Raw genomic sequence first — 20,314 nt, 5'->3', positions numbered from 1 at the left:
GTGCTGAGCACAAACAACAGACATTCTGCGATTATACTGAGAAAACTAATGAAATCAAAGCTTCAGATTTAAAGAAAGCCTTTTAAATGACAGCCTTTGTTCTAAGCACACTCTCAGATTAAAGTCATAAAGTTGGAGGTTTAATTTTCCAATCCTAAATCTCGAACATATAGGGATAGCAGTCTTTCATGTGGGGTGAAACCATTGACATAATTTGTAGATATAACCACCTCCAAACGGACCCCACCACCAGGGATATATTTCCCTCCCCTCCCCTATCAGCATTCCGAAAAGACCACTCCCTCCGTGACTCCCTCGTCAGGTCCACATCACCCACCAACCCAACCTCCACTCCCTGCAACCGCAAGAAATTCAAAACTTGTGCCTACGCCTCCCCCCTTACTTCCCTCCAAGGCCTCAAGGGATCCTTCCATATCTGCCACAAATTCATCTGCACCTCCACACACATCATTTACTGCATCCGCTGCACCCGATATGGCTTCCTCTATATTGGGGAGACAGGCTGCCTACTTGCGGAAAGTTTCAGAGAACACCTCTGGGACACCTGGACCAACCAACCCAACCATCCCGTGGCTCAACACTTCAACTCCCCCTCCCACTCCACCAAGGACATGCAGGTCCTTGGATTCCTGCATCGCCAGACCATAGCAACACGACGGCTGGAGGAAGAGCGCCTCATCTTCCGCCTAGGAACCCTCCAACCACAAGGGATGAACTCAGATTTCTCCAGTTTCCTCATTTCCCCTCCCCCCCACCTTGTCTCAGTCCCAACCCTCGAACTCAACACCACCTTCCTAACCTGCAATCTTCTTCCTGACTTCTCCGCCCACACCCCCACTCCGGCCTATCACCCTCACCTTATCACCCTCACCTTAACCTCCTTCCACATATTGCATTTCCAACGCCCCTCCCCCAAGTCCCTCCTCCCTACCTTTTATCTTAGTCTGCTTGGCACACCTTCCTCATTCCTGAAGAAGGGATCATGCATGAAACGTCGATTCTCCTGCTCCTTGGATGCTGCCTGACCTGCTGTGCTTTTCCAGCAACACATTTTCAGCTCTGATCTCCAGCATCTGCAGTCCTCACTTTCTCCTAGATGATATATCAGATCCCAAGGCACTGATGAAGTGCAGTGGAAATCTTATAGAGTCTTGGCCTATTTTTATCCCTTAACTTAAAGCACATCATCTAGGCCATTATTGTGCTTGTGGAATCTTGCTGTACAGAAATTGGCTGCCAATACTTCCTGCATTACAGCAGTGACTACATTTAGGACACCCTAAGACTATGAAAGATAATTTATTAATACAAGATCTTTCTGAAGAACACATGAATGCAGCAAATATGGTTTTAGAAGAAGGTGGATCTGAGGTGTCTCAAACTTATTCTAGAAGTCAACTTCCCAAATTATCAGAAAAAAGCCAGAGTCACATACCTAGACTTTGAAAACAGCTTAAGTACTCATAAATGACACCTTTTGAAAGTAAAGGTCAGTGTGTACCAAGGTAATCCATTAATGTGCATTAACAACTCTTCAAAAGAAGCAAACAGCAGATAGCTATGTTGAAGTGGTCAGTGTAAAGGGAGATAATGATAGGTAAAGAAAATGTCTGAAAAACGTGGAGATGATGCACATAGATGAATTGGCACCTCCTTATATGTTGGTTAGTTGACAGATTGCAGGAAGTTTGTGTTGGATGGAGATGGCTGTGCAAAAGAAGCAGACATTGAAGACAGCTGAGATTTTGTAACAGGTTTGCAACTGATCGGGTTAATAACAGATGAAGTTCCATCTGGATAAATGAGCCACTGTGTACTGCGATTTACTACTGAGCCATCCGGTGGAAATTTAAGTAGGAGAAGTTTGTTTTCTAATGAATAGTGTAGACTGCTCAACACCAGTGATTCTGGAGAAGGGTCAGTTGACCTGAAACATTCACTGATTTCTCTCCACAGATGCTGCCAGACCTGTTGAGCTTTTCCAGCAATGTCTATTTTTGTTTCTGATTTACAGCATCCACAGTTTTTTCAGTTTTTACCAGTGGTAAGGTGACAGGTTGACAAAGTATCTGGGCCTAACTCCAGGTGTCCCTTTCCAAAGAGACAGTGGTGCCAGTGGATACCCAGCTGGAAGAGGAACCACTTACAGACACCCAGGCAATATCTCCTCAGGACACTCCAGAGGTGTTTGGCTCCTGTCTGCCACCCTCAACCCTATGGAGTTCAAAGTGAGAAGGGTGAACCTCTACCTGGCAGGATACAGAATATCTAGGCCACAAATACCTTGTCTTCACATGAGCAAGGCTCCACAATAGGGCAGGATGTCTCCACCCCAGCTGCAGACACTGGGACAGCACCGAGATATGGCGGGAGAGAAAGGAAAACAAAGACCTTATGAGGGTAAAGGTGACATTTTCATTATAAATATGTTGTCACCTTTATAAACGTTTGTTTACTTTTGTCATCAGCTTTGTGAGCAAATTTTATTTTAGATGCATTGATGAGAATCAAGTTACAGTGGCTTGGCATCCTGATGTTATAATGCTGTCAGAGTGATGGCTGTCCTTTCCATTGTGCCTGTGCTAGCATGAAACTTTGAGGATTGAATGAAGGAGAGTGTTGGATATTATGATTGCTTCCAACTGTTTTAATGTCATCTTTTCTAAAACAGAATGAACTTTAAGGAAAGATCAAGGCATTAAGCTGCAGTTGCGGTTGGGATTATACAGGGGATGCTGATTTTGACTGTGTCCAAATATTTGCAGTCAGGGAAAGAAGACTTCATGCAACACTGTTCTATTGAATGAGCTTCCAAAAGAGGTCCTTCCTGTGTCTCTGTGGCTGAGCCTCCTGCTCTGAAGAAAACTGAAGGTGCTGTTCTGTGCTGTTCTGTCTGAAGCACATACTCATGTTCTTACTCAGCGAAATGCTGCACTTCTCAAGGATCACATTGTTCTTCCCTTAGACTCAGTATATCCTCCAACTGTAGAGCAGAAATTCTGATGATCCCATTAGAATAAGGTGTTTCATTGCAGTTACACTAGACATGATTAAATGGCATTCTGATCTCCAACACTGGATAAGGTACAATGTCATTGCCCATCTCTCACTTGCACAGCATTGCATGGAAGACAAGCAATAGCTTTGCTGCATTCTTGGAAAGACAGCTGTGACTGATGGATGAGCAGACCCTGACTGATCTTTGTGCAGCTGTCTGACAGACTTTCCACCAGTTCCTGGGTTGGTTGAACTGGACTGTAGACGGACTCCCTGTGCTGTAAGAGTGCAGATCCCCTGACCCTGCACGCTTCAAGTGGTCAACTCATCACGTCCAACTCCCTGGATTGAAACCGAATGATGGCATTTACTTATGGTGATGTGACCTCCTGACTAAAGGCTGGTTTCTTGCACTTGACTGAGGACTCCTCCCCTCAGACTTTCAGACATGGCCTATTGGTTGAAGCACAAGCAGTATGTTTCACGTGGTACAGATGTGAGATTGAAGCATGGTGCTGTGCAACAACATTGACCAAAGACTGCTGATAACCTTGACAAGCTGCCTGGCTTTGTTTCTACATTAAAAGGCAAGACATGACAGAGGGTAGTGAGCCTTTTAAATTCTAAATGAGACAGCAAGTTGCAAAAAGCTGAGGTGAGGCAGAGATATTTCATATCTGGACACTGTGGAAACAGGCCGTTCGTCCCAACAAGACCCTCCGAAGACTAACCCATCCAGATCCATTTCCCTCTGACTAATGCACCTAACACTTTGGGCTATTTAGCATGGCCAATTCACCTAACTTGCACATCTTTGGATTGTGGGAGGAAAATGATGCATATACAAGGAGACTGTGTAAACTCCACACAGACAGTCACCCAAGGTGGGGATTGAACCCAGGTCCCTGCCGCTGTGAGGCAGCAGTGCTAACCACTGAACCACCATGCTGCCCTTATGATTTGAGTATGCAGGTAGGTGTAAGGTGAGTGAGAGCTAAAGGAGCAAGTTAAGACCCCTGTGATACAGCCTGGTCAAATCATGATGTGGGGCCTGCCCTTGTGCTCAAAGTGTCCAGGCAATCTCATCACAACAAAAGTTGCTGGTGTGCTCCAAACTGGAGAATCAGAGGTGTGTGTGTGTATGTGTATGTGTGTGTGTGTGTGTGTGTGTGGTCAATTTTGGGGGGCGTGGGAGAGCTCTGTGTAGTGGTGGTAGGCTGCAGGTATTTGCTGCCATGAAATGGAGGGGGGAAATGGGCGGAGGTGGTGAGCTGGATCCACCAGTTACCTGCTCTGCCTTTCCCTGTTGGGATTTGTTGCTTACTGGTTTCCCTCTCCCTCTCCCTCTCCCTCTCTCTCTGTGGCATGTGGAAGACCAGTCTGATGCTGCTCACTTGTGATATTCTCATCTCAAAAATGTGATTGCAGATTTTGACCTTTTTGTTTTCTTGATGTCCAGAGTCTCATTTTTCCAAATTCACCAATGCCCACATCATTTAGGGGTGGGGAAAGTTCAGAATGTAGGGGAGGCAGCAGGTCAAGGCCAAACAGGACAAGTGGAACAAACCTGATGCTGGGTGGCGTTGCCAAATTGGGTGAGCCTCTATTTCTAGGGTGCACAGAGCTGTGACCTGATTTACACCTCAAGTGCTACAGACATGTCTTTCCCACAACATTAGATGGCTACCTTAGACTGAAAGGCAATATAGTGGTGAGCTAAGGTGATAGGCAGTGCACAAAGGAAAAACCATGCAAATGATTTAATGAGCTGAGCTCATTACTCTCAGAATAAGTCATCTCACATTTTGGAGACCGACAGGATATGTCATGAGTTAGTGAAACTGAGCTGGAAGCAATACTTTCAGATATGCCAGGGCAGCACAGACCTGGTTCAAAGTTGTGGCAGGCAGTTTTAGAATTGATTTCAGGAAGTATTTCTTTACACAGTGATCAAAAGATAACTGACGTCAAGACATTGGGCTTATTTAAGAATCTGAAGGTGTCACAAATGACATTCAGTGGTAACTTTTGGATAAGTTATTTTCTCTAGCTACGTATTGGGAAGCCAGTGCCCTTTCCAATCCCTACTTCTGTGATAAATGTAGCCCTACTCTGTAGCCCTACCACCAACACCGACCCTCTCTTCTGGTTCCAGGCCAAACTATACTATTTACAGATCACTAAGTGGAGTACTGCAAATAATGGAACTGGAAACAGATACAGAAAATATTCAGTAGGTCAGGCTACATCTGCGGAGAGAGAAAAAATTAACATTATGGCTTCGTGATCTGTATTCAGAAGTGAACAAAGTTATAAATGGAATAGGTTTGATAAGGACAATAGGAAGGTCTATGGTTGGGTCTAAAGCAGGATTGATTGAATGACAGAAGAGTTAATCTTAGAGACAAAGAGAATGGAGATGGAGCAAGACAAAAAGCAGATTTTCTGTTGATTGAAAGCAAAACAAAAATGTGGCAGGAGATTATAGTCTGAAGTTGTTGAACTGATGGCAGTAAAATGCTTAATTGAGGCTTCCATTGAACTTCACTGGAACCCAGTGCCAAGACCAGTATCACACCTTCCCTGGGCACATCTTTTGGTTCTGTTCTTGCCTCCTCACCATTTTCTTTCGCGCTGGAGGGCTATCTCTTCTGCCATTCAATTTCTCCCTTCTTTCGCTGAAACACAGATTAGCCCTTCCTCCTTGACTCACCCTTGCACGAATCATATTATATTCTCAACCTTGCTCCGTTCTGATGGAGGGTTGCAGACCTGAATTGTTAACTTTTTTCTTTCTACACTGATGCTTAACCTGATGTGCATCTTGAACACTTGTTTATATTTCACACTATTTCCAGCCTCTGCATCTTGTTTGATGTCAATCTAAATGTCAGATCCCATATGCACAGTTATGAACAGTGCCTATCTTACTCATACCCTAATGCTTTTTATCTGCCTAATTTAACTTGTGTTTACTGTTCTTGAGCCAAAGCAGTGGTGTGTAAAATGTTGACCAGTTTCTGCTGTTACAGTACATCGATTACACATTGCTCTATCTTTTTGTAGAAGAAAGACTTCACCACTCTCAGCACAGGGTAAAAGTTGATGTTTTAAAAAGAAGTGCAGAATCTGAGAGTATTCACTTAACAGAATAAATGTAGTTAATTCTGGGTTGCTAGGCTTAAGCACTATTTTATTTCAATGAAAAAGAGCAAAAGATTCTTCAGCCACAGAAATGTGGGTCAGAGGTTAATTCCCTCTGTGGATGGCAATTCAATCTGCCAAGATGTATAAGGTGGGCTTTGTAAATTTTAACAAGGCTGCAAAATGGACCATTTTACTGCCTGGAGAAAATTACCACTCCAACAAAATCTTGTTCCCTGCTTGACATGGTTGGGCCCTGAACTGAAAATTTGCAGCAGAATCCAATTCTAATTAATCCCTACAGTCATGAATCGGGACGTGGTAAGGGATGGAAATCTGTCAGGGTGAAGGATTTAATTGTACCAAAATAAAATCCTTTATCAGTTACAAGAGCTTACTTAACAGCTCAGACAAGCCAAGCCCCTCAAAACTGCAAGATGAATCAACTGGTACATGGCTAAATCTCCTAAAAACTCATTTCATTTTCTGCTGTTAGCTTTAATCACTTTCTGTCATGCCTGATCTCCAACTCCTGGTAATAGGTTGGTCCCTATAAATTCAGAGCAGTAAATTACACCACTAAATCAATGCTTTTTTTCAGATTTAAATGATTTATGATATTACTTGACAATGTTCTATAATTAAATGAATGCAAACCAGCTAACAGTACTGGAGCATTGCTTTACGTGATTTTTCTGAAGCAAATTAAATTAATCATATGGACTGTGTGGAATGTGTTGTTTGAGCTGCTGTACTGAAACCTTTCCAGGATCTGTGAGCTCGTGAATTCCCTTGTTGGGTAATTAATGCATTTTCAATACACTGATAAATGGTTGTTCTTTTGGCATGGTTACATTTGTTTTTATAATTTGTGCTAATCATGTTTGCATCATTTTGTTAACTCTGGGAAATAATAGTTTTTCCACAGGGATGATGATATAAACAGTTACTGCAGGACTTTTTTTTTACCTTATTTGGAAATGTGCATTACAATGGATACTGTAGATTTGTTGGGAAAATTGATTTAGATTTTTTTATATTGTCGCACACAGAATTCAGTTCTTAAGGTTTATTGAAGGCTGAAGCTTATGTTGACTATGATGTAATCATATTCATATCACTGGAAATTGCTATCTGGCTTTATGCTAGTTTTCACAATCAGTTGCTGAATAATATTCAGAAACCTACTTTGTGATCAGTGAGATTAATTAAGTAAATTCAACAAAGATGCAGTAATTGATGAGCCATTGATAGTGGCAGTTGTCTTCTTTGTGATGCTGCATAAACCTCTGGCGTCACTGTAATCCAAATGAGACCTCCAAGGCACATAGCTGATTGAAGGCTGCTCAGTCCAATTTCCATCACAAATAAATTGTACCTCCTTAAAATGTGATATATTCTCTGTCAATTCAGAGATTTGAATAGTTGTGTCAATCCAAATCAGATCAGAGCCGTTATTTATTTGTTCAACTTTACTTTGTGTTGTGTAACAGAATATTTGATTTTGTCTCGATGTGATAGATAGTTCAACAGTTTCTTTAATTGTGGCATCCTTTGATCTTCCTCTATTCCATAGTAAGATTTAAAAGTGCGAAGGACAGAATGCACATTAAACCTAAATAGTAAAATGCTAAAAATATTGCGCTTGTTTGGCTAAACAGAGTAGTAAGTACTAGATTTTGACTGATAATAAATAACAGCTTAAAGGCTTACTCCCAAAAGGTATAACTATGCAGGAAACTCAACTAGCTGATCACAGTGCGTCGAGAAGATTCATTTATATGGTCACTGTAGACTATTACCTACAATATGTTTCAGCGAGTTTATTTCCTCAAAACAAGAAGTTAATTTCCAACAGCCGTTTCTCTTCTCTCATTTTCAGTTTGGAAACATTATTATGCCCTTTATAGATGTTACTGTTGAGGGTAATGATTATGCTGCTCACAGTTCTCAATAAATGATATTCCTGTAAAAGTTTTAATGTCTTTCTTGTGGCCTTGAGGTGGAATTTCTTTTTACCCTCCCATGGAGCACATCGGTTTGCTTCACAAAATATGTGGCAGGGGAGTGATAGTGACTAGGATATAGTTGCTGCAGTTGGGTACCACTGTGTGGTGCCATTGTGCATATTTTGCCAGATGTGCTCACACTGTTTGTATATGAGCACTGAAATGCTCTTCATTGTGATTGATGTAATGGAAAGTAAGAGTGACAGTTGCATTCATTGCCACAGTAAACATTATAAACTCCTTGCTATATACTGCACAGGTGAAGTCTAATAAGGAATATCTTTTACTTAATTGTGTCTTAGAAATTTTGAAATAAGGAATATTCAACCGTCTATCCAGATACACAATCTGGCTACTGAGCTACTTTGCGTGTTTGCACAGTTCCTTTCACTTTTCCTTCTTCTAAAAGTGGAAAACTACATATAGGGCATGATTTCATGGGCAGGAGAGCTTTCATGGGAGCCTCTGCATCTGTGCTTCAAAGAAAAAGTGCATCAGTAACAGGAATTGGTGGAGACTTAACAGACAGAACCCACCAAGGCTGTTCTGATGCTGTTCAGGATCCATGTCTATATATAAATATACAATTCTAATCAAAGGCACTGATCAGCTATCCCTGATTTATTTTCCTCTTCATTGTACCTTCCTTCGGGAAAAAAACAGAAACTTGATCTCGAGATCAGTAAAACTAGTCAAAAACCAGGATGGAACTTGAGGGAATCTGTAAATGACGGAACAACCTCGATTATCCAAATGAGACAAATGGGGAGTATTTTGTTCGGATAACTGATCTTCCGGATAATGTTTTTACAGGACCTTGAGATCTTGTTTGGATAATCTAAAATGCAGATAATTGATGTTTGGATAACCGAGATTGTGTTCTTTATTGGCGTAAGTCAAATTTGGAATTGGCCCAAATGAAAGCTAACCGAGCACTAGATAATGGTTCAGTTTCATTCTAATTATATTTTCCAGTTTAAGCATCAGTACCTTATAAGCCACCATGTCATCCCTGTGCTAAACAAACTCAGTTGGGCTCAAAAAACAGATTTAACCATTGTATTTCATGCCCTGCCATTTTACCTCAAAGACTCCCCGAAACAGCAATCTTGTAAGTCTCATAATTCTAATAGGTGCAATTTAAATGCAGTAACTGTGTCATACAGCGTTAGATTCCTTGCTAATATTTGTACTAAGTACCAGAATGCACACTGACAATTGTGAAGTAGCATTTCGCTTAACATGTTTTGCTGTATAAACTCTCAACTTGAGTGTTTGTGATAGGCAAAAAAGGAACAGCCACTCTGGTGACCATTTTCCATAAGAAGTAAGAGCTGTTCGTAGTGTTTTCAATGTTGTGTTTGTGGGTAGGGGCAGAATACCTGCAATGAAGAAGTAGAGCTTCAGATCTTAATAGGAGGAAATTCATTTTGAGTTATACAACATTTATGACTCTTGGAGAGACAAATGGTAAGTTCATTCTCTGTCCTTGTTTCTACAGGTGGTACAGACATCATTTCATGTTTCATGGGCCAGAACTTCACCATCCCAGTCTACAGAGGAGAGATACAAGCAAGGAATCTGGGAATGGGTGTGGAAATTTGGAATGACGAAGGTTAGTGCAGAGACTTTATAATCTATTTCACCTTTTGGTCACATCATCTGTTCGTTTCATGTTGATGCCCTGTGCGCATTCGATGATTATTTGAGGTGGTGAGACAGTGAAGCATTGCAACTTGGTCAGCTGGGACTAACTGGACTATGAAATTCAGAATTTATGACTGTGGCTGCTGGAATTTCAGAAAATTTGAAGCCAGTGTACTTGGAAAAGCCTAAAACGTCTCGAGTGTTTCCTTAAAATAACATTGGCACACTTGTCTGTGTTGAGCCACTGTTTGGCCATTGATAGAGATTTTGACTCTAAATCTTTAAGGTTCCAGGTTCAAATCTCACTCCTGGATCTGAGTGCAAAAATCAAGGCTGACAATTCATGTCAGTACTGATAATATACCAAATTATCTTAAAAATTGCTACCCACACCTTGTTCCACCTACTTGCCTGTTGCTTCCCTCCTCACTGATTATATATTGGTTCACCCTCTCACAATAAATTGAATTGAAATTCGTCAGCTTGGTCTTCAAATTCCCCTTTGTATCTTTGCAACTATCTCTAGCCTGGATCCCTCCCCATTTTATTTCTCTACCTCAGGCCTCCATTGCATTTTGTCTCCTTCTGCCCATCTTTCGTTCTGGAACAATAAACCATTTAAGCTCTGCTTATGGAACTCCAGAAACCCCTGCATCTCAATCTTCCTGCTTACCTTTACAATCCTTTCAGCAACCAAAGACTAAGGCCAGTAGTTTGGTTGCCTCATTTAGACTGCTCACAAAGGCTCATGCTTGCTTATTTATTTGTCCCAGACCATAGCTTACCCGAAAGCTCCTTCACTCGTTTTCTCTCATTCACAAAAGCAGTTCACTTTTTAAAAGAATATAATTTCCACTTCCCCCATCCAAACTTTTTTTTTCTCCAATTTTGAGTTCAAAGACACTAAATCCTTGCTGAACCTCACAGTCCATTCTGTGCTATTTTTCCCCAATTCAAGATGATTTTTTTTTTCTTCTCTTCCAATTAGATGCTGGCATTCACTTTTTATTCCTCTCCCCTTGTTAATACTTGCATTCTGCTCATCTCCCACTGGTAAGCCCCTCCCATTTAATCACTGCAGCTGACTCGGAAAGCATGTTACTGTTCTTTTTAACTCTTGAATGCCATTGTAAGTGAGAATCCCTTCTTATGGGAGAACTGGTCTTCATCCCCCCCCCCCCCCCACCCCACCCCCGTCCTCATAATTACATTGTTGATGATAGTCATTACTGACTCATGCTGCAGCAGTTGTGTTTCATTATTTTGCTGATAGTTGTATGGCAAAAGTAGCTAATTAAAATTATTTTTTCCTGTTGGCAATCTCTGGATTGTTCTTTCCATTTCTTCACGGATGAGCTGTCTAGTTCTGCTTCACCAAAAGGCAATGAATGTAATATGGAACGCTGTAACATTAAGTGGTAGGATGTATGCAGTTGAGAGTAATGAATATTTATATATGGTCTTGAGCAATACATTTACAGGAAGTTACCAGAAAACAGAATAATAAACTGGAAGGATGGAAATGTTGTCTTGTTTTATTTCTTTTCTTCATAGGGAATGTTCTGTGGGGGGAAAGTGGAGAGTTGGTGTGCACTACACCCATTCCGTGTCAGCCTACACATTTTTGGAATGATGAAAGTGGTATCAAATACCACAAGGCATACTTTGCTAAATTCCCAGGTATGTGCAGAACACTTGAAATTACCTTTTGCCTGCATTATAACAGTGACTAAATTTCTGAAATGTAAATGACTGTGAAATCTTCCTATTACATTTTCTATGTCTTAAAGCAATGTAAATGCAAGCTCTTACTTAATTTTGGAGTGTTCACATTGCTCCAGATTTTAATCTTTTAAATCAGGCAGATGTTTTTGTTTGGTTATGGGACAGAGGATTTAGTGATGACTTTTTAGCCAAATTTTAAAGTCATGGTAAAACAATTAAATTAGCTTGGGTAGGTCATATGTTCATTTGATTCATGCCAAGTGTATTGTAAATAAAAAGGACTAAAAATCAAAATGATTTTATTTATTCCATATTCTGATGTACACATTGAACAGTTGAATGTAGGAACACATAATGTTCTTTGTGAAAGTTTGCTTACCTTATCCCATAAAAGAAGTAATTATACAAATCTAAACAATTCCACCTACCCTATGATTTTCACACAACAACTTGCATTGCGTACCCAGGAGCAGTATGTCTATCCTACTGTGAAGAGTTACACTCTACAATCAATCTCTAAAGAACATATCTTCAGCAAATCTTCAAATTTCTTATGGTTCCAAATGGCTAGAGAATATTCTGACTCAAAATTAAAATCCATATCCAAAAGATATTTACTATCCTCTGAACTGTGTCAAATCTTGACTCTTTTTTTTCTTTGTTTTGCATTCCATAAGCAGTAACTTTGAATTAAACCAAGTTCTAAATAATTTGCAATGATGAGTCTTGCTACAATTGATGCCAGCTTTTAGACTTTAATTGGTTTATTACCATTTTACTGTGACTGTTGGATGAATTTCTGGTGGAAACAATACTTGTATTGATCTAATTCTCATCACATTTTGTTGGGAACATGGTTGCAAGTTTTTTTTTTAACCTTGGAGTTTTCTCTGACATGCAGTCTGTTGCTCTGCATGCCTATTAAACAAGGCTATTGAATCACATTCTTTGGTAATTTCTGGTCTATCTAATAACCACAATTATTGAATGCTCTTCTGCAATGTTTCCAAGTTGCTAAGTCAATTTTGTGCTAATTCTCAGGATGATGCTTTATTTACTAAATGAGAATAATCTGAGGCAATCATTAATTGCCACATGTAACTAGCATAATCACTCTGAAGGATCATTAGAATTACAAGTGCTTAGGATTTATGGAGCATGTCTGATGACATTTTGCTAAATATTAATTCAGTCCCCACTTGAATATACAGCAAATAAAATGGCAGTTGACTAAATTATAATTTTAATGCCCTCCCACCCTTTAGATATTTTATATATATATGAAATATACTATTGGATACGTATTTGATGCTATTTTTCTTTGTGCAAATCAGATCAATGTATCGTACATTGAGCACTGATGGTTTTCATTCATGTGTCAATTTATTATTTTAAGTCTCTCAATTTGTTAATATTAATAAATATTACTCTCAATTAACAAATTATTTATTGGCTGTGGAAGTGTCATTTGATGCATATAAAATATGTTGCTGTACACAAGCACAGTTGTGGCATTTTTTGTTTATTTGACTGTTTAGAGATTCATGCAGAGATCTGATTTGTATCAATTTTACTAAAGAGTAATATGGCCAGATGTGGACTTTTGATTTTTCTTGCTCTAGTTTGGACAGAAAGAATTAAAAGTGCTCAACTTCTGATGTTGCATTCATTTGCAATAATGAAGGCTTTTGAGTAGCTCCATACTTTAATAATTTGTTGCCACATGTGTATGATCATAGTATGAAAAACACTACAACTGCTACATTTATCATAATGTTACTAATGTCCACATTTAGGAGTTTGGGCCCATGGTGACTATGCCAAAATAAATCCAAAGACTGGAGGAATTGTAATGCTTGGTCGAAGGTGAGTATGAGAAGTTTCAAATGCAGTCCAGAAATATAACAACTTCACATGTATATACAGTCATGTATTAAGCTGCCAGGTAATAATTCTATCTTAAGCATACATTATGCATAGCATCAGACGTAGAAATAACACTACCCATCTACAAAGTATGGCATCTTTCTTTTTATACAACATTTTGTGGATGTTTGTTAATGATTAAACCCAAACTAGAACTATTTCTTAAACTCTGTGTGTGTGGTCACAGTTTGATCAATCAGACCACCCAATTGGTTGTTTTTCAAGTGCCTTGTTATCATGGGCTCAGCATAGTAACCGACACTTGATTGGTTCCTACCCAAGTGGCCAGAGGATAATTCTGGAGAAACATCCAGTCTGCAATGGGAGAGCAGCTAAGTCTCTGTCTCCCTCCTGTATGAAGAAATAACAGAAAATTTCCGGGTAGCTGTTCTTATTCATTATTTTCCTGTGACTGGCTCAAATTCCCTTGTTGAAAGGCAAAAAGGGGCAAATTCATTTTCACTGGCACTGAAAAGCCAAGTCTTCAGCCAGTCAATAAAAGCTTAAGACTCTGTGTATTCACAACTTTGTAAACTTTTCCTGCCTCTTTATTTGTTGGCTATTCCTTTTGACATTTTAAAACTTGTCACTCACCTCCTTCCCTCTCCTCTTGCAGCCTTTCCTTTGCCAACCTCACTGCCTCCATTTATTAGTAAGCCTATCAGTAGCAAATGCAGCTGAGAAATAGCCTGTGATTGGAGGATAGCTCCTAAAGATTCTGCCTCAGCCATGTATGGGGATTGCTGTACTCTGACCATCACTTGTGACAGATGCCTAAGCTCAGATCCCCCGAAGACATGGTCCCCAGAGAGGAGCACTATGCACAATTCCCTTTCTTGAGCCCTGCCTAGCCTAACCGCTTAATGTTATGATTATGGTCACATTTTTAAGCCAATGTTCTGAACCACTGACATTAGAATCAGAGCAAATACAAACTTGCCATTGTACACAACACAGGGCTGCTTGTCAAAGGAGCCTTCAATTGGGATAAAGCTTGACATTAGTTCTATGACCTAGTTCCTTGAAATGTGAACATCTTTAATTATACATATTGCGTGGTAAGCTGCAAGACCAACACAGATTCTTCTTATTTAATTAAAATTGCATTACTGACCATCTTACCATGCCAACAGTTGAAGGCAATAGATAATTCCTATTTGACTTAATGACGAAGACTGGATCTGACCTTGACAATTTTAGCAACACTGTTGTTTGAGAAATGCAGCATTTTGTAATAGACCTAAGAGTGTCAATTCATTTTAGCTGATCATAAACTAATCTGTTAGACTCAGAGTATAAACTAGACATAAAATTGCCATCAATTAATTTTGGTGGATGTAATAGATTGAAAATTTCCAAATCTCTGATCCAGTTTAAAATATCCATTTCTTTCTACCTGATTCCATCACTTGCCTTATTAGGATTCTTGACCCTGAAACAATTCTAGTAACATATCCTAGAAACAATGATGAAGAGTCACTTTGTAATTTGTGCCCTATCCTACAAAATTACTCGTGATAAAAGCTGTGTTTTATTTTACCTTTTTCAAGGTAAACTGCTCTAAATGTATTTCTTCTTTCTACAGTGATGGCACTTTGAATCCAAATGGAGTGAGATTTGGAAGCTCTGAAATCTACCATATTGGTAATGTTTAAAGTATGGAAGTCTGATGCAATTTTTCTTTCCAATAATTGAATATTTTTAAACAACCTTTTCATTGAATGCATTTGAGTATGGCCGTTTTAGTTTCCAATTACTTGGTTCAAATTTGCTTCTTTTCCAACATATTTGGATGTAATGGTGTTGAAAGGTAAAGTCTTTTTCTCTTTGGTATTGAAGTTGTATTTCAGTTAGCTAGTGCTTTTATCCTTTTATCTGCTGTGGATTAAGATAGGCAGTCCAGAAGGAAGCTGGTTTGAAATCTTTGGCAACGTAATGGTGTGATTTCTCTCTTGGATATGAAACTGGTTCTGCAGATTGGCTGTGCATAATCAAAATTACTCAATGTTACATTTCCGTTCATTTCAGTGCTTAATGCCAGTGGTACAGAGGACAACAGACGTTTTCTTATTCCATTAAATAGTAAATAATCTAAATATAGAAAAAAAATTCAAAAAAAGACTTTCTGTCAGGAATATGTCACACTGAGTATATAAATAGGAAGGGTTTAGAGGGATATAGGCCAAATGCTGGCAAATGGGTCTGGATTAATTTAGGATATCTGGTTGGCCTGGATGAGTTGGAACAAAGTGTCTGTTTGCAAGCTGTACTTCTCTATTTAACAAGGAGCAGGAAGGATTGCAGTGAGTGGCATACATGGCTGATCAGAAGACCATTGATAAGGTGACCATATAAGAAACTTGTGACAAAGGTGTGTGGAATCAGGGTCCAAGTACAGTGCAGTAACCATTAGGTAGGAGTTAAACGAAGTTTCTCAGCTTGGCAAAGTGGAAAATAATGCCACGCAAAGGTCTGTACTTTGGACCGGTCCTGTTCATAAGTTATTTTGGCTCAGCAATATATGTCTTGTAGATGATACTGAAATGGGGTGATGGTGACTAAGAAAGCCTGCATCAAAATATAGGAAGATGTAATCAAACTTGCAGATTTGATAGATAATGATGAATGAGATTATATCTAGCAACATGTAACATCCTACATTTTTGATCAGACTAAGCTTCTCACTACTTAAAAGGTCTGAAACTAAATAGAATATAAGACTCAAAGAATTAAGTAAAATCCATAAATTGTGAAATGCAGCAATGGAATTGATAAAGCACGAACATGAGGGAAAGGAAGAGATGATTAAAGTAGGAAGAGGCTGCCGGGAAATGTAAAACCTAAAATAAGCCAGTTGGTCTGATTGGCCTGTTTCCTGTATTGCAGATATATATACACATATCTATCTGTTTATGCCGTTTATCTGGGGTTTCTGACAATCATTTGCAAGTTACGGGTTGGGGTTTGAAGAATTTTGCAGAAATTCTTAACCTATGACTCCTGAAGTTGGGGTTAGCAATATTGTTGGAAATGAAAATGTTGGATAGTGCAGTAAATGTATTGTTTTCCAAATCCCTGAATTTATGATACCTTGGAAATGGAAAGTTCACTAAAGTGTGAAGTGTGCGTGATGAAGATGAGTTTTTATTTTTTTGCAAGCACAACACAGTAATATCAGTCACATTAAAAGTTAAGACATCTCACGTGAAGCCATGGTGGGTAATGTTACAACACTCCTGTTCTCTCAACTTTAAATCATCTGTACAAAGTCTTCATTTTTGGGGGTTGAAGGAGCAAGTTTCAAAAATATGAAACAATCAGTCCGACTTTGCTGTTTCTCAGTCCTAACATAGGAATTGAAATGCGCAAGATAGCTACATTGTACAGCTTTTGGAATGCTTAACAAGTCTTTTGTATGGTAGCTAAGATGTCCATCCAGTGGAAAAAAACAACATCTTTTTCTTTTTCCCTGTCTGAAAGAAACTTCTGCCATTTTGTCTTCTAGTTGAAGCTTTTGAGGAGGTTATGGACAGTCTGTGTGTCCCACAGTACAACAAGGATGGTGAAGAAAGAGTCATTCTTTTCTTGAAAATGGCCAACAATCAGGTTTTTACAGCGAATCTGGTGAAGAGGATACGATATGCCATACGGGTGGCTTTATCAGCTCGACATGTACCTGCCTTTATCCTGGAAACTAAAGACATTCCAGTAAGTCAGTGCACCTTTTGTGTAGCTTTATATAGTCTCCTTCAAACAAACTATTTCCTGTTATGTATGAAGTCACCGTTGGGTGACTATAGAGATAGATATGGTTTTGTGGGATGGTTCAAAGCAGCATTTCCACTTCCATCATATTCTGGTTTATTTTTGACTGAAACATAATTAATGTTAACAAAGGACTGAAAATGTTATCATTGAATTTCAATTGATCCCATTTTGTTAAACTAGCAATTTATTACAAAATAAAAATTGAAGTTGCTCAGCTGCTATACGTAGTATTTAAAATGTATACATCATAAAACAGAAGATTGCAGAGGCTGCTTTCGTTTTCTAGCATTTTCATTTAAATTTCCATTAGCATCTGTGAGGCAAACGGAGTTGTACAAAGATGACCCTTTGTTAGAACTCTTTGACTTGATGGGCTCATTGTAGACATAAGGCCAATATTTATTTTCATCAATTTATTTGAGGAATAAGGAGTTGAGGAGAAAGTGAGGTCTGCAGATGCTGGAGATCAAAGTTGAAACTTTATTGCTGGAACAGCACAGCAGGTCAGGCAGCATCCAGGGAACAGGAGATTCGACGTTTCGGGCACAGGCCCTTCTTCAGGAGTTGACCATGAATATATCTGTATGGTCCCTGAATAATAGAAGTGGAAATCTTTTTTTAATAGCCATCACGGATGGTTTCCTCAGATCCTTTACATTGGTTTATAGATTGCTTTCAAGCCATTAGTTTATGTTGATGTAAATAACGTTTCAGATTGGCATAAATCCTCCGAGATTAACTCTGTTGAATTAGCCTTCAGTATTTCTTCAGAAGATCCAGGTCAATTCAGTATTGTAATCACCTGGGTAACTTGGAGCAATAAGCTCAATAAAACTGATCTGCATTTATTGTAACTTATTTAAAATTGGCCAAATATTTTAAAAATATACCTCAAATCAATTTATATGGAACTATTTCAGTTTGTTATTTCAGTAATTAAAGCCTTCTGTTCAAAATTAAAATTGCAATTTTTGTGCTCTCTATTTTGTTACACTTACAATTGGTACTTCACTTATTGTTTAAAATGGTCTAAATTCTGTGAAATAAATTGTTTGACTATAATTTGAATAAAATTTAGAACTTTTACTGGAACACTAATATTAAATCAGGTGATAAAATACAGCCTAAAGTTTTCACGTAGAATAGAGCATACCTATATCGATAATAAATATCAAAGAAAATAAACCTGGTAAGGAATAGATGTGTATTTGTTACAATTCCATGGAACTATAAAGACGTTTCTATGTCAGCTGATTACAGGACAATTTTAAAAAAATTTTTTTATTTTTTACAATCCTTAGCAGCAAGAGCAAGAGAGAACACTAATTTTTCACAAGGATTGAGCAGTGATGAGTGACTACATGCCTCCATTTAGATGTGTATCATGCTTTGTCACATGGTACTCACTGCCACAGTTATGTACTATGTGCAAGTATCATCTCAAACAAGTACTTACAGTACAGGATTTATTACTTAATCCTGAATGACTTGATGCAAAGTGGACTGACCCATCATAAATAGACAGAAACAGAAGGACAAACTGTTCTCATATCCTTTATTTTTCCATCTGTAGTACACTATTAGTGGAAAGAAAGTAGAGGTGGCAGTGAAGCAGGTTATCGCTGGCAAGGACGTGAAGCAGCGGAGTGCCTTCTCCAATCCAGATTCTCTTGACCTTTACAAGAACATTCCTGAACTCCAGAACTTCTGAATGTTTTATGTATATATGTGCAAAGTAATTTTTATTTAACAGAATAGCAATGTTACAGGAAAGAGGTTTAATGCAGTTTTACATTTGTTTGTTTTTCTATGCTTCTTCAGTATAGAATACACTTTTAAACCTAGATTGGCAATAGTACATGTCTAACGTAGCAGCTTTATTCAAGCCTGTTACACCATCAGGATCTGGTGTAACACTGATTTTACTCTCCATTGGAATAAACTGAATGTCATTTTGTGTAGGATGTAAAACCAACTTTCCACCCAAACATATGGAATTCTTGGTATCATTTCCTGATTAAACACTCACCCATTTGATGAGACATTTGCTTTAGAAACAAGCTTCTTAGAATGTGAGTAATTTTTTATAGACCTGAAACATAATGGCCAATAAAGAAACCAAGATGTACCCCATATTTGATCTTTTAAATTAAATTGAACTTGATGGATAAATTTTTTTATTGAGCATCAAATTATTAATATCATGGATGAAAAGTTTTGTTTCTGTACCAATGTTATGTGACTTTTTAAAGGAAGTAATTTCATACTGTAAAGCACAGTAGACTTGCACTACAAAGTTATATGTTGCATACCATTTGGTTCATTGTGTGAGATCTCCATACCACAATGAAAGCCTGCTTTTATTTTGGAGGGTATCGTTTATCTGGAAGGGATATGTTCCCTTAACTCTGCGATGGTCATTGGCCTCAGTAAACAATGTAAAAATAAAATGAAGCGCATTGGTAGTGTCCCTGGTTTGCCTTTTAACATTGGGAAGCTCAGAATATATGTGAAAAACATCTGCTTGGTTGTAACTTATTAAAATTATTGTATGCTGTAAGCTCACGCAAAAAACAATGGCTGTGTTTGTCTTGAAATGGTTAAAGATGAGCTTACCTTTTGGAATGCCACAGGCAGTAGAGCTTGCTTATATTGTACATTCTTTGTGGTGGTGCATGATCTTCTAATATTCGCAACTCTATCCATTTCCATGGCTACAGTTCCAATAGTTGATGTACATGATACATTTTATATTAGTTGCATATGTTTTAAATATGAATCCCTGTAAATTGTATGTTCCTTTGAAAATAAAATTTAATATTACAAACCAGGATTTTTTTCTGAATGATTCAAGTTTATTTCATTCATAGCTTGTCAAACACAAGTTTACTGCAGGTACAGTCAGAAGCTACTTCTGCCTAATTTGTCAGGGACAATGATAACCTACTACCATAACTGAAGGATTCTTTTACTCCTGTGCCATTCCCCTGAAGCTATCCCTATCCCATTCTTTCTACCTCTCCCAAGTCAAACCATTCCTATCCCTCTCATCCAATCCATTCAATCCTTTGCAGAAA

At 38.6% G+C, this 20,314-nt stretch overlaps 1 protein-coding gene across 2 annotated transcripts in view; it reads left to right on the top strand.

Moving 5' to 3' along the window:
* Nucleotides 1–20,070, top strand: part of aacs (acetoacetyl-CoA synthetase) — a 156,787-nt gene extending 136,717 nt beyond the window's left edge. Inside the window, exons 13-18 of one of the 2 annotated variants that reach the window (XM_088000067.1) lie at nt 9,673–9,786; nt 11,373–11,498; nt 13,340–13,409; nt 15,055–15,113; nt 16,975–17,177; nt 18,811–20,070. In XM_088000067.1, the coding sequence (XP_087856193.1) occupies nt 9,673–9,786; nt 11,373–11,498; nt 13,340–13,409; nt 15,055–15,113; nt 16,975–17,177; nt 18,811–18,948 (710 nt within the window). In that variant the 3' untranslated portion in view covers nt 18,949–20,070. Of the gene's footprint in view, nt 1–9,672; nt 9,787–11,372; nt 11,499–13,339; nt 13,410–15,054; nt 15,126–16,974; nt 17,178–18,810 lie in introns of those variants that run through there. The other variant, XM_043715807.2, reaches the window with a different exon arrangement.
* The last annotated feature ends 244 nt before the right edge of the window (nt 20,071–20,314 follow it).

Source organism: Chiloscyllium plagiosum, unplaced genomic scaffold, assembly GCF_037043375.1.
Source record: "Chiloscyllium plagiosum isolate Xiang-an unplaced genomic scaffold, Cpla_swu_hap1 HiC_scaffold_24, whole genome shotgun sequence".
Classification (NCBI taxonomy): domain Eukaryota; kingdom Metazoa; phylum Chordata; class Chondrichthyes; order Orectolobiformes; family Hemiscylliidae; genus Chiloscyllium; species Chiloscyllium plagiosum.
This window is presented reverse-complemented; position numbering and strand designations above follow the sequence as displayed.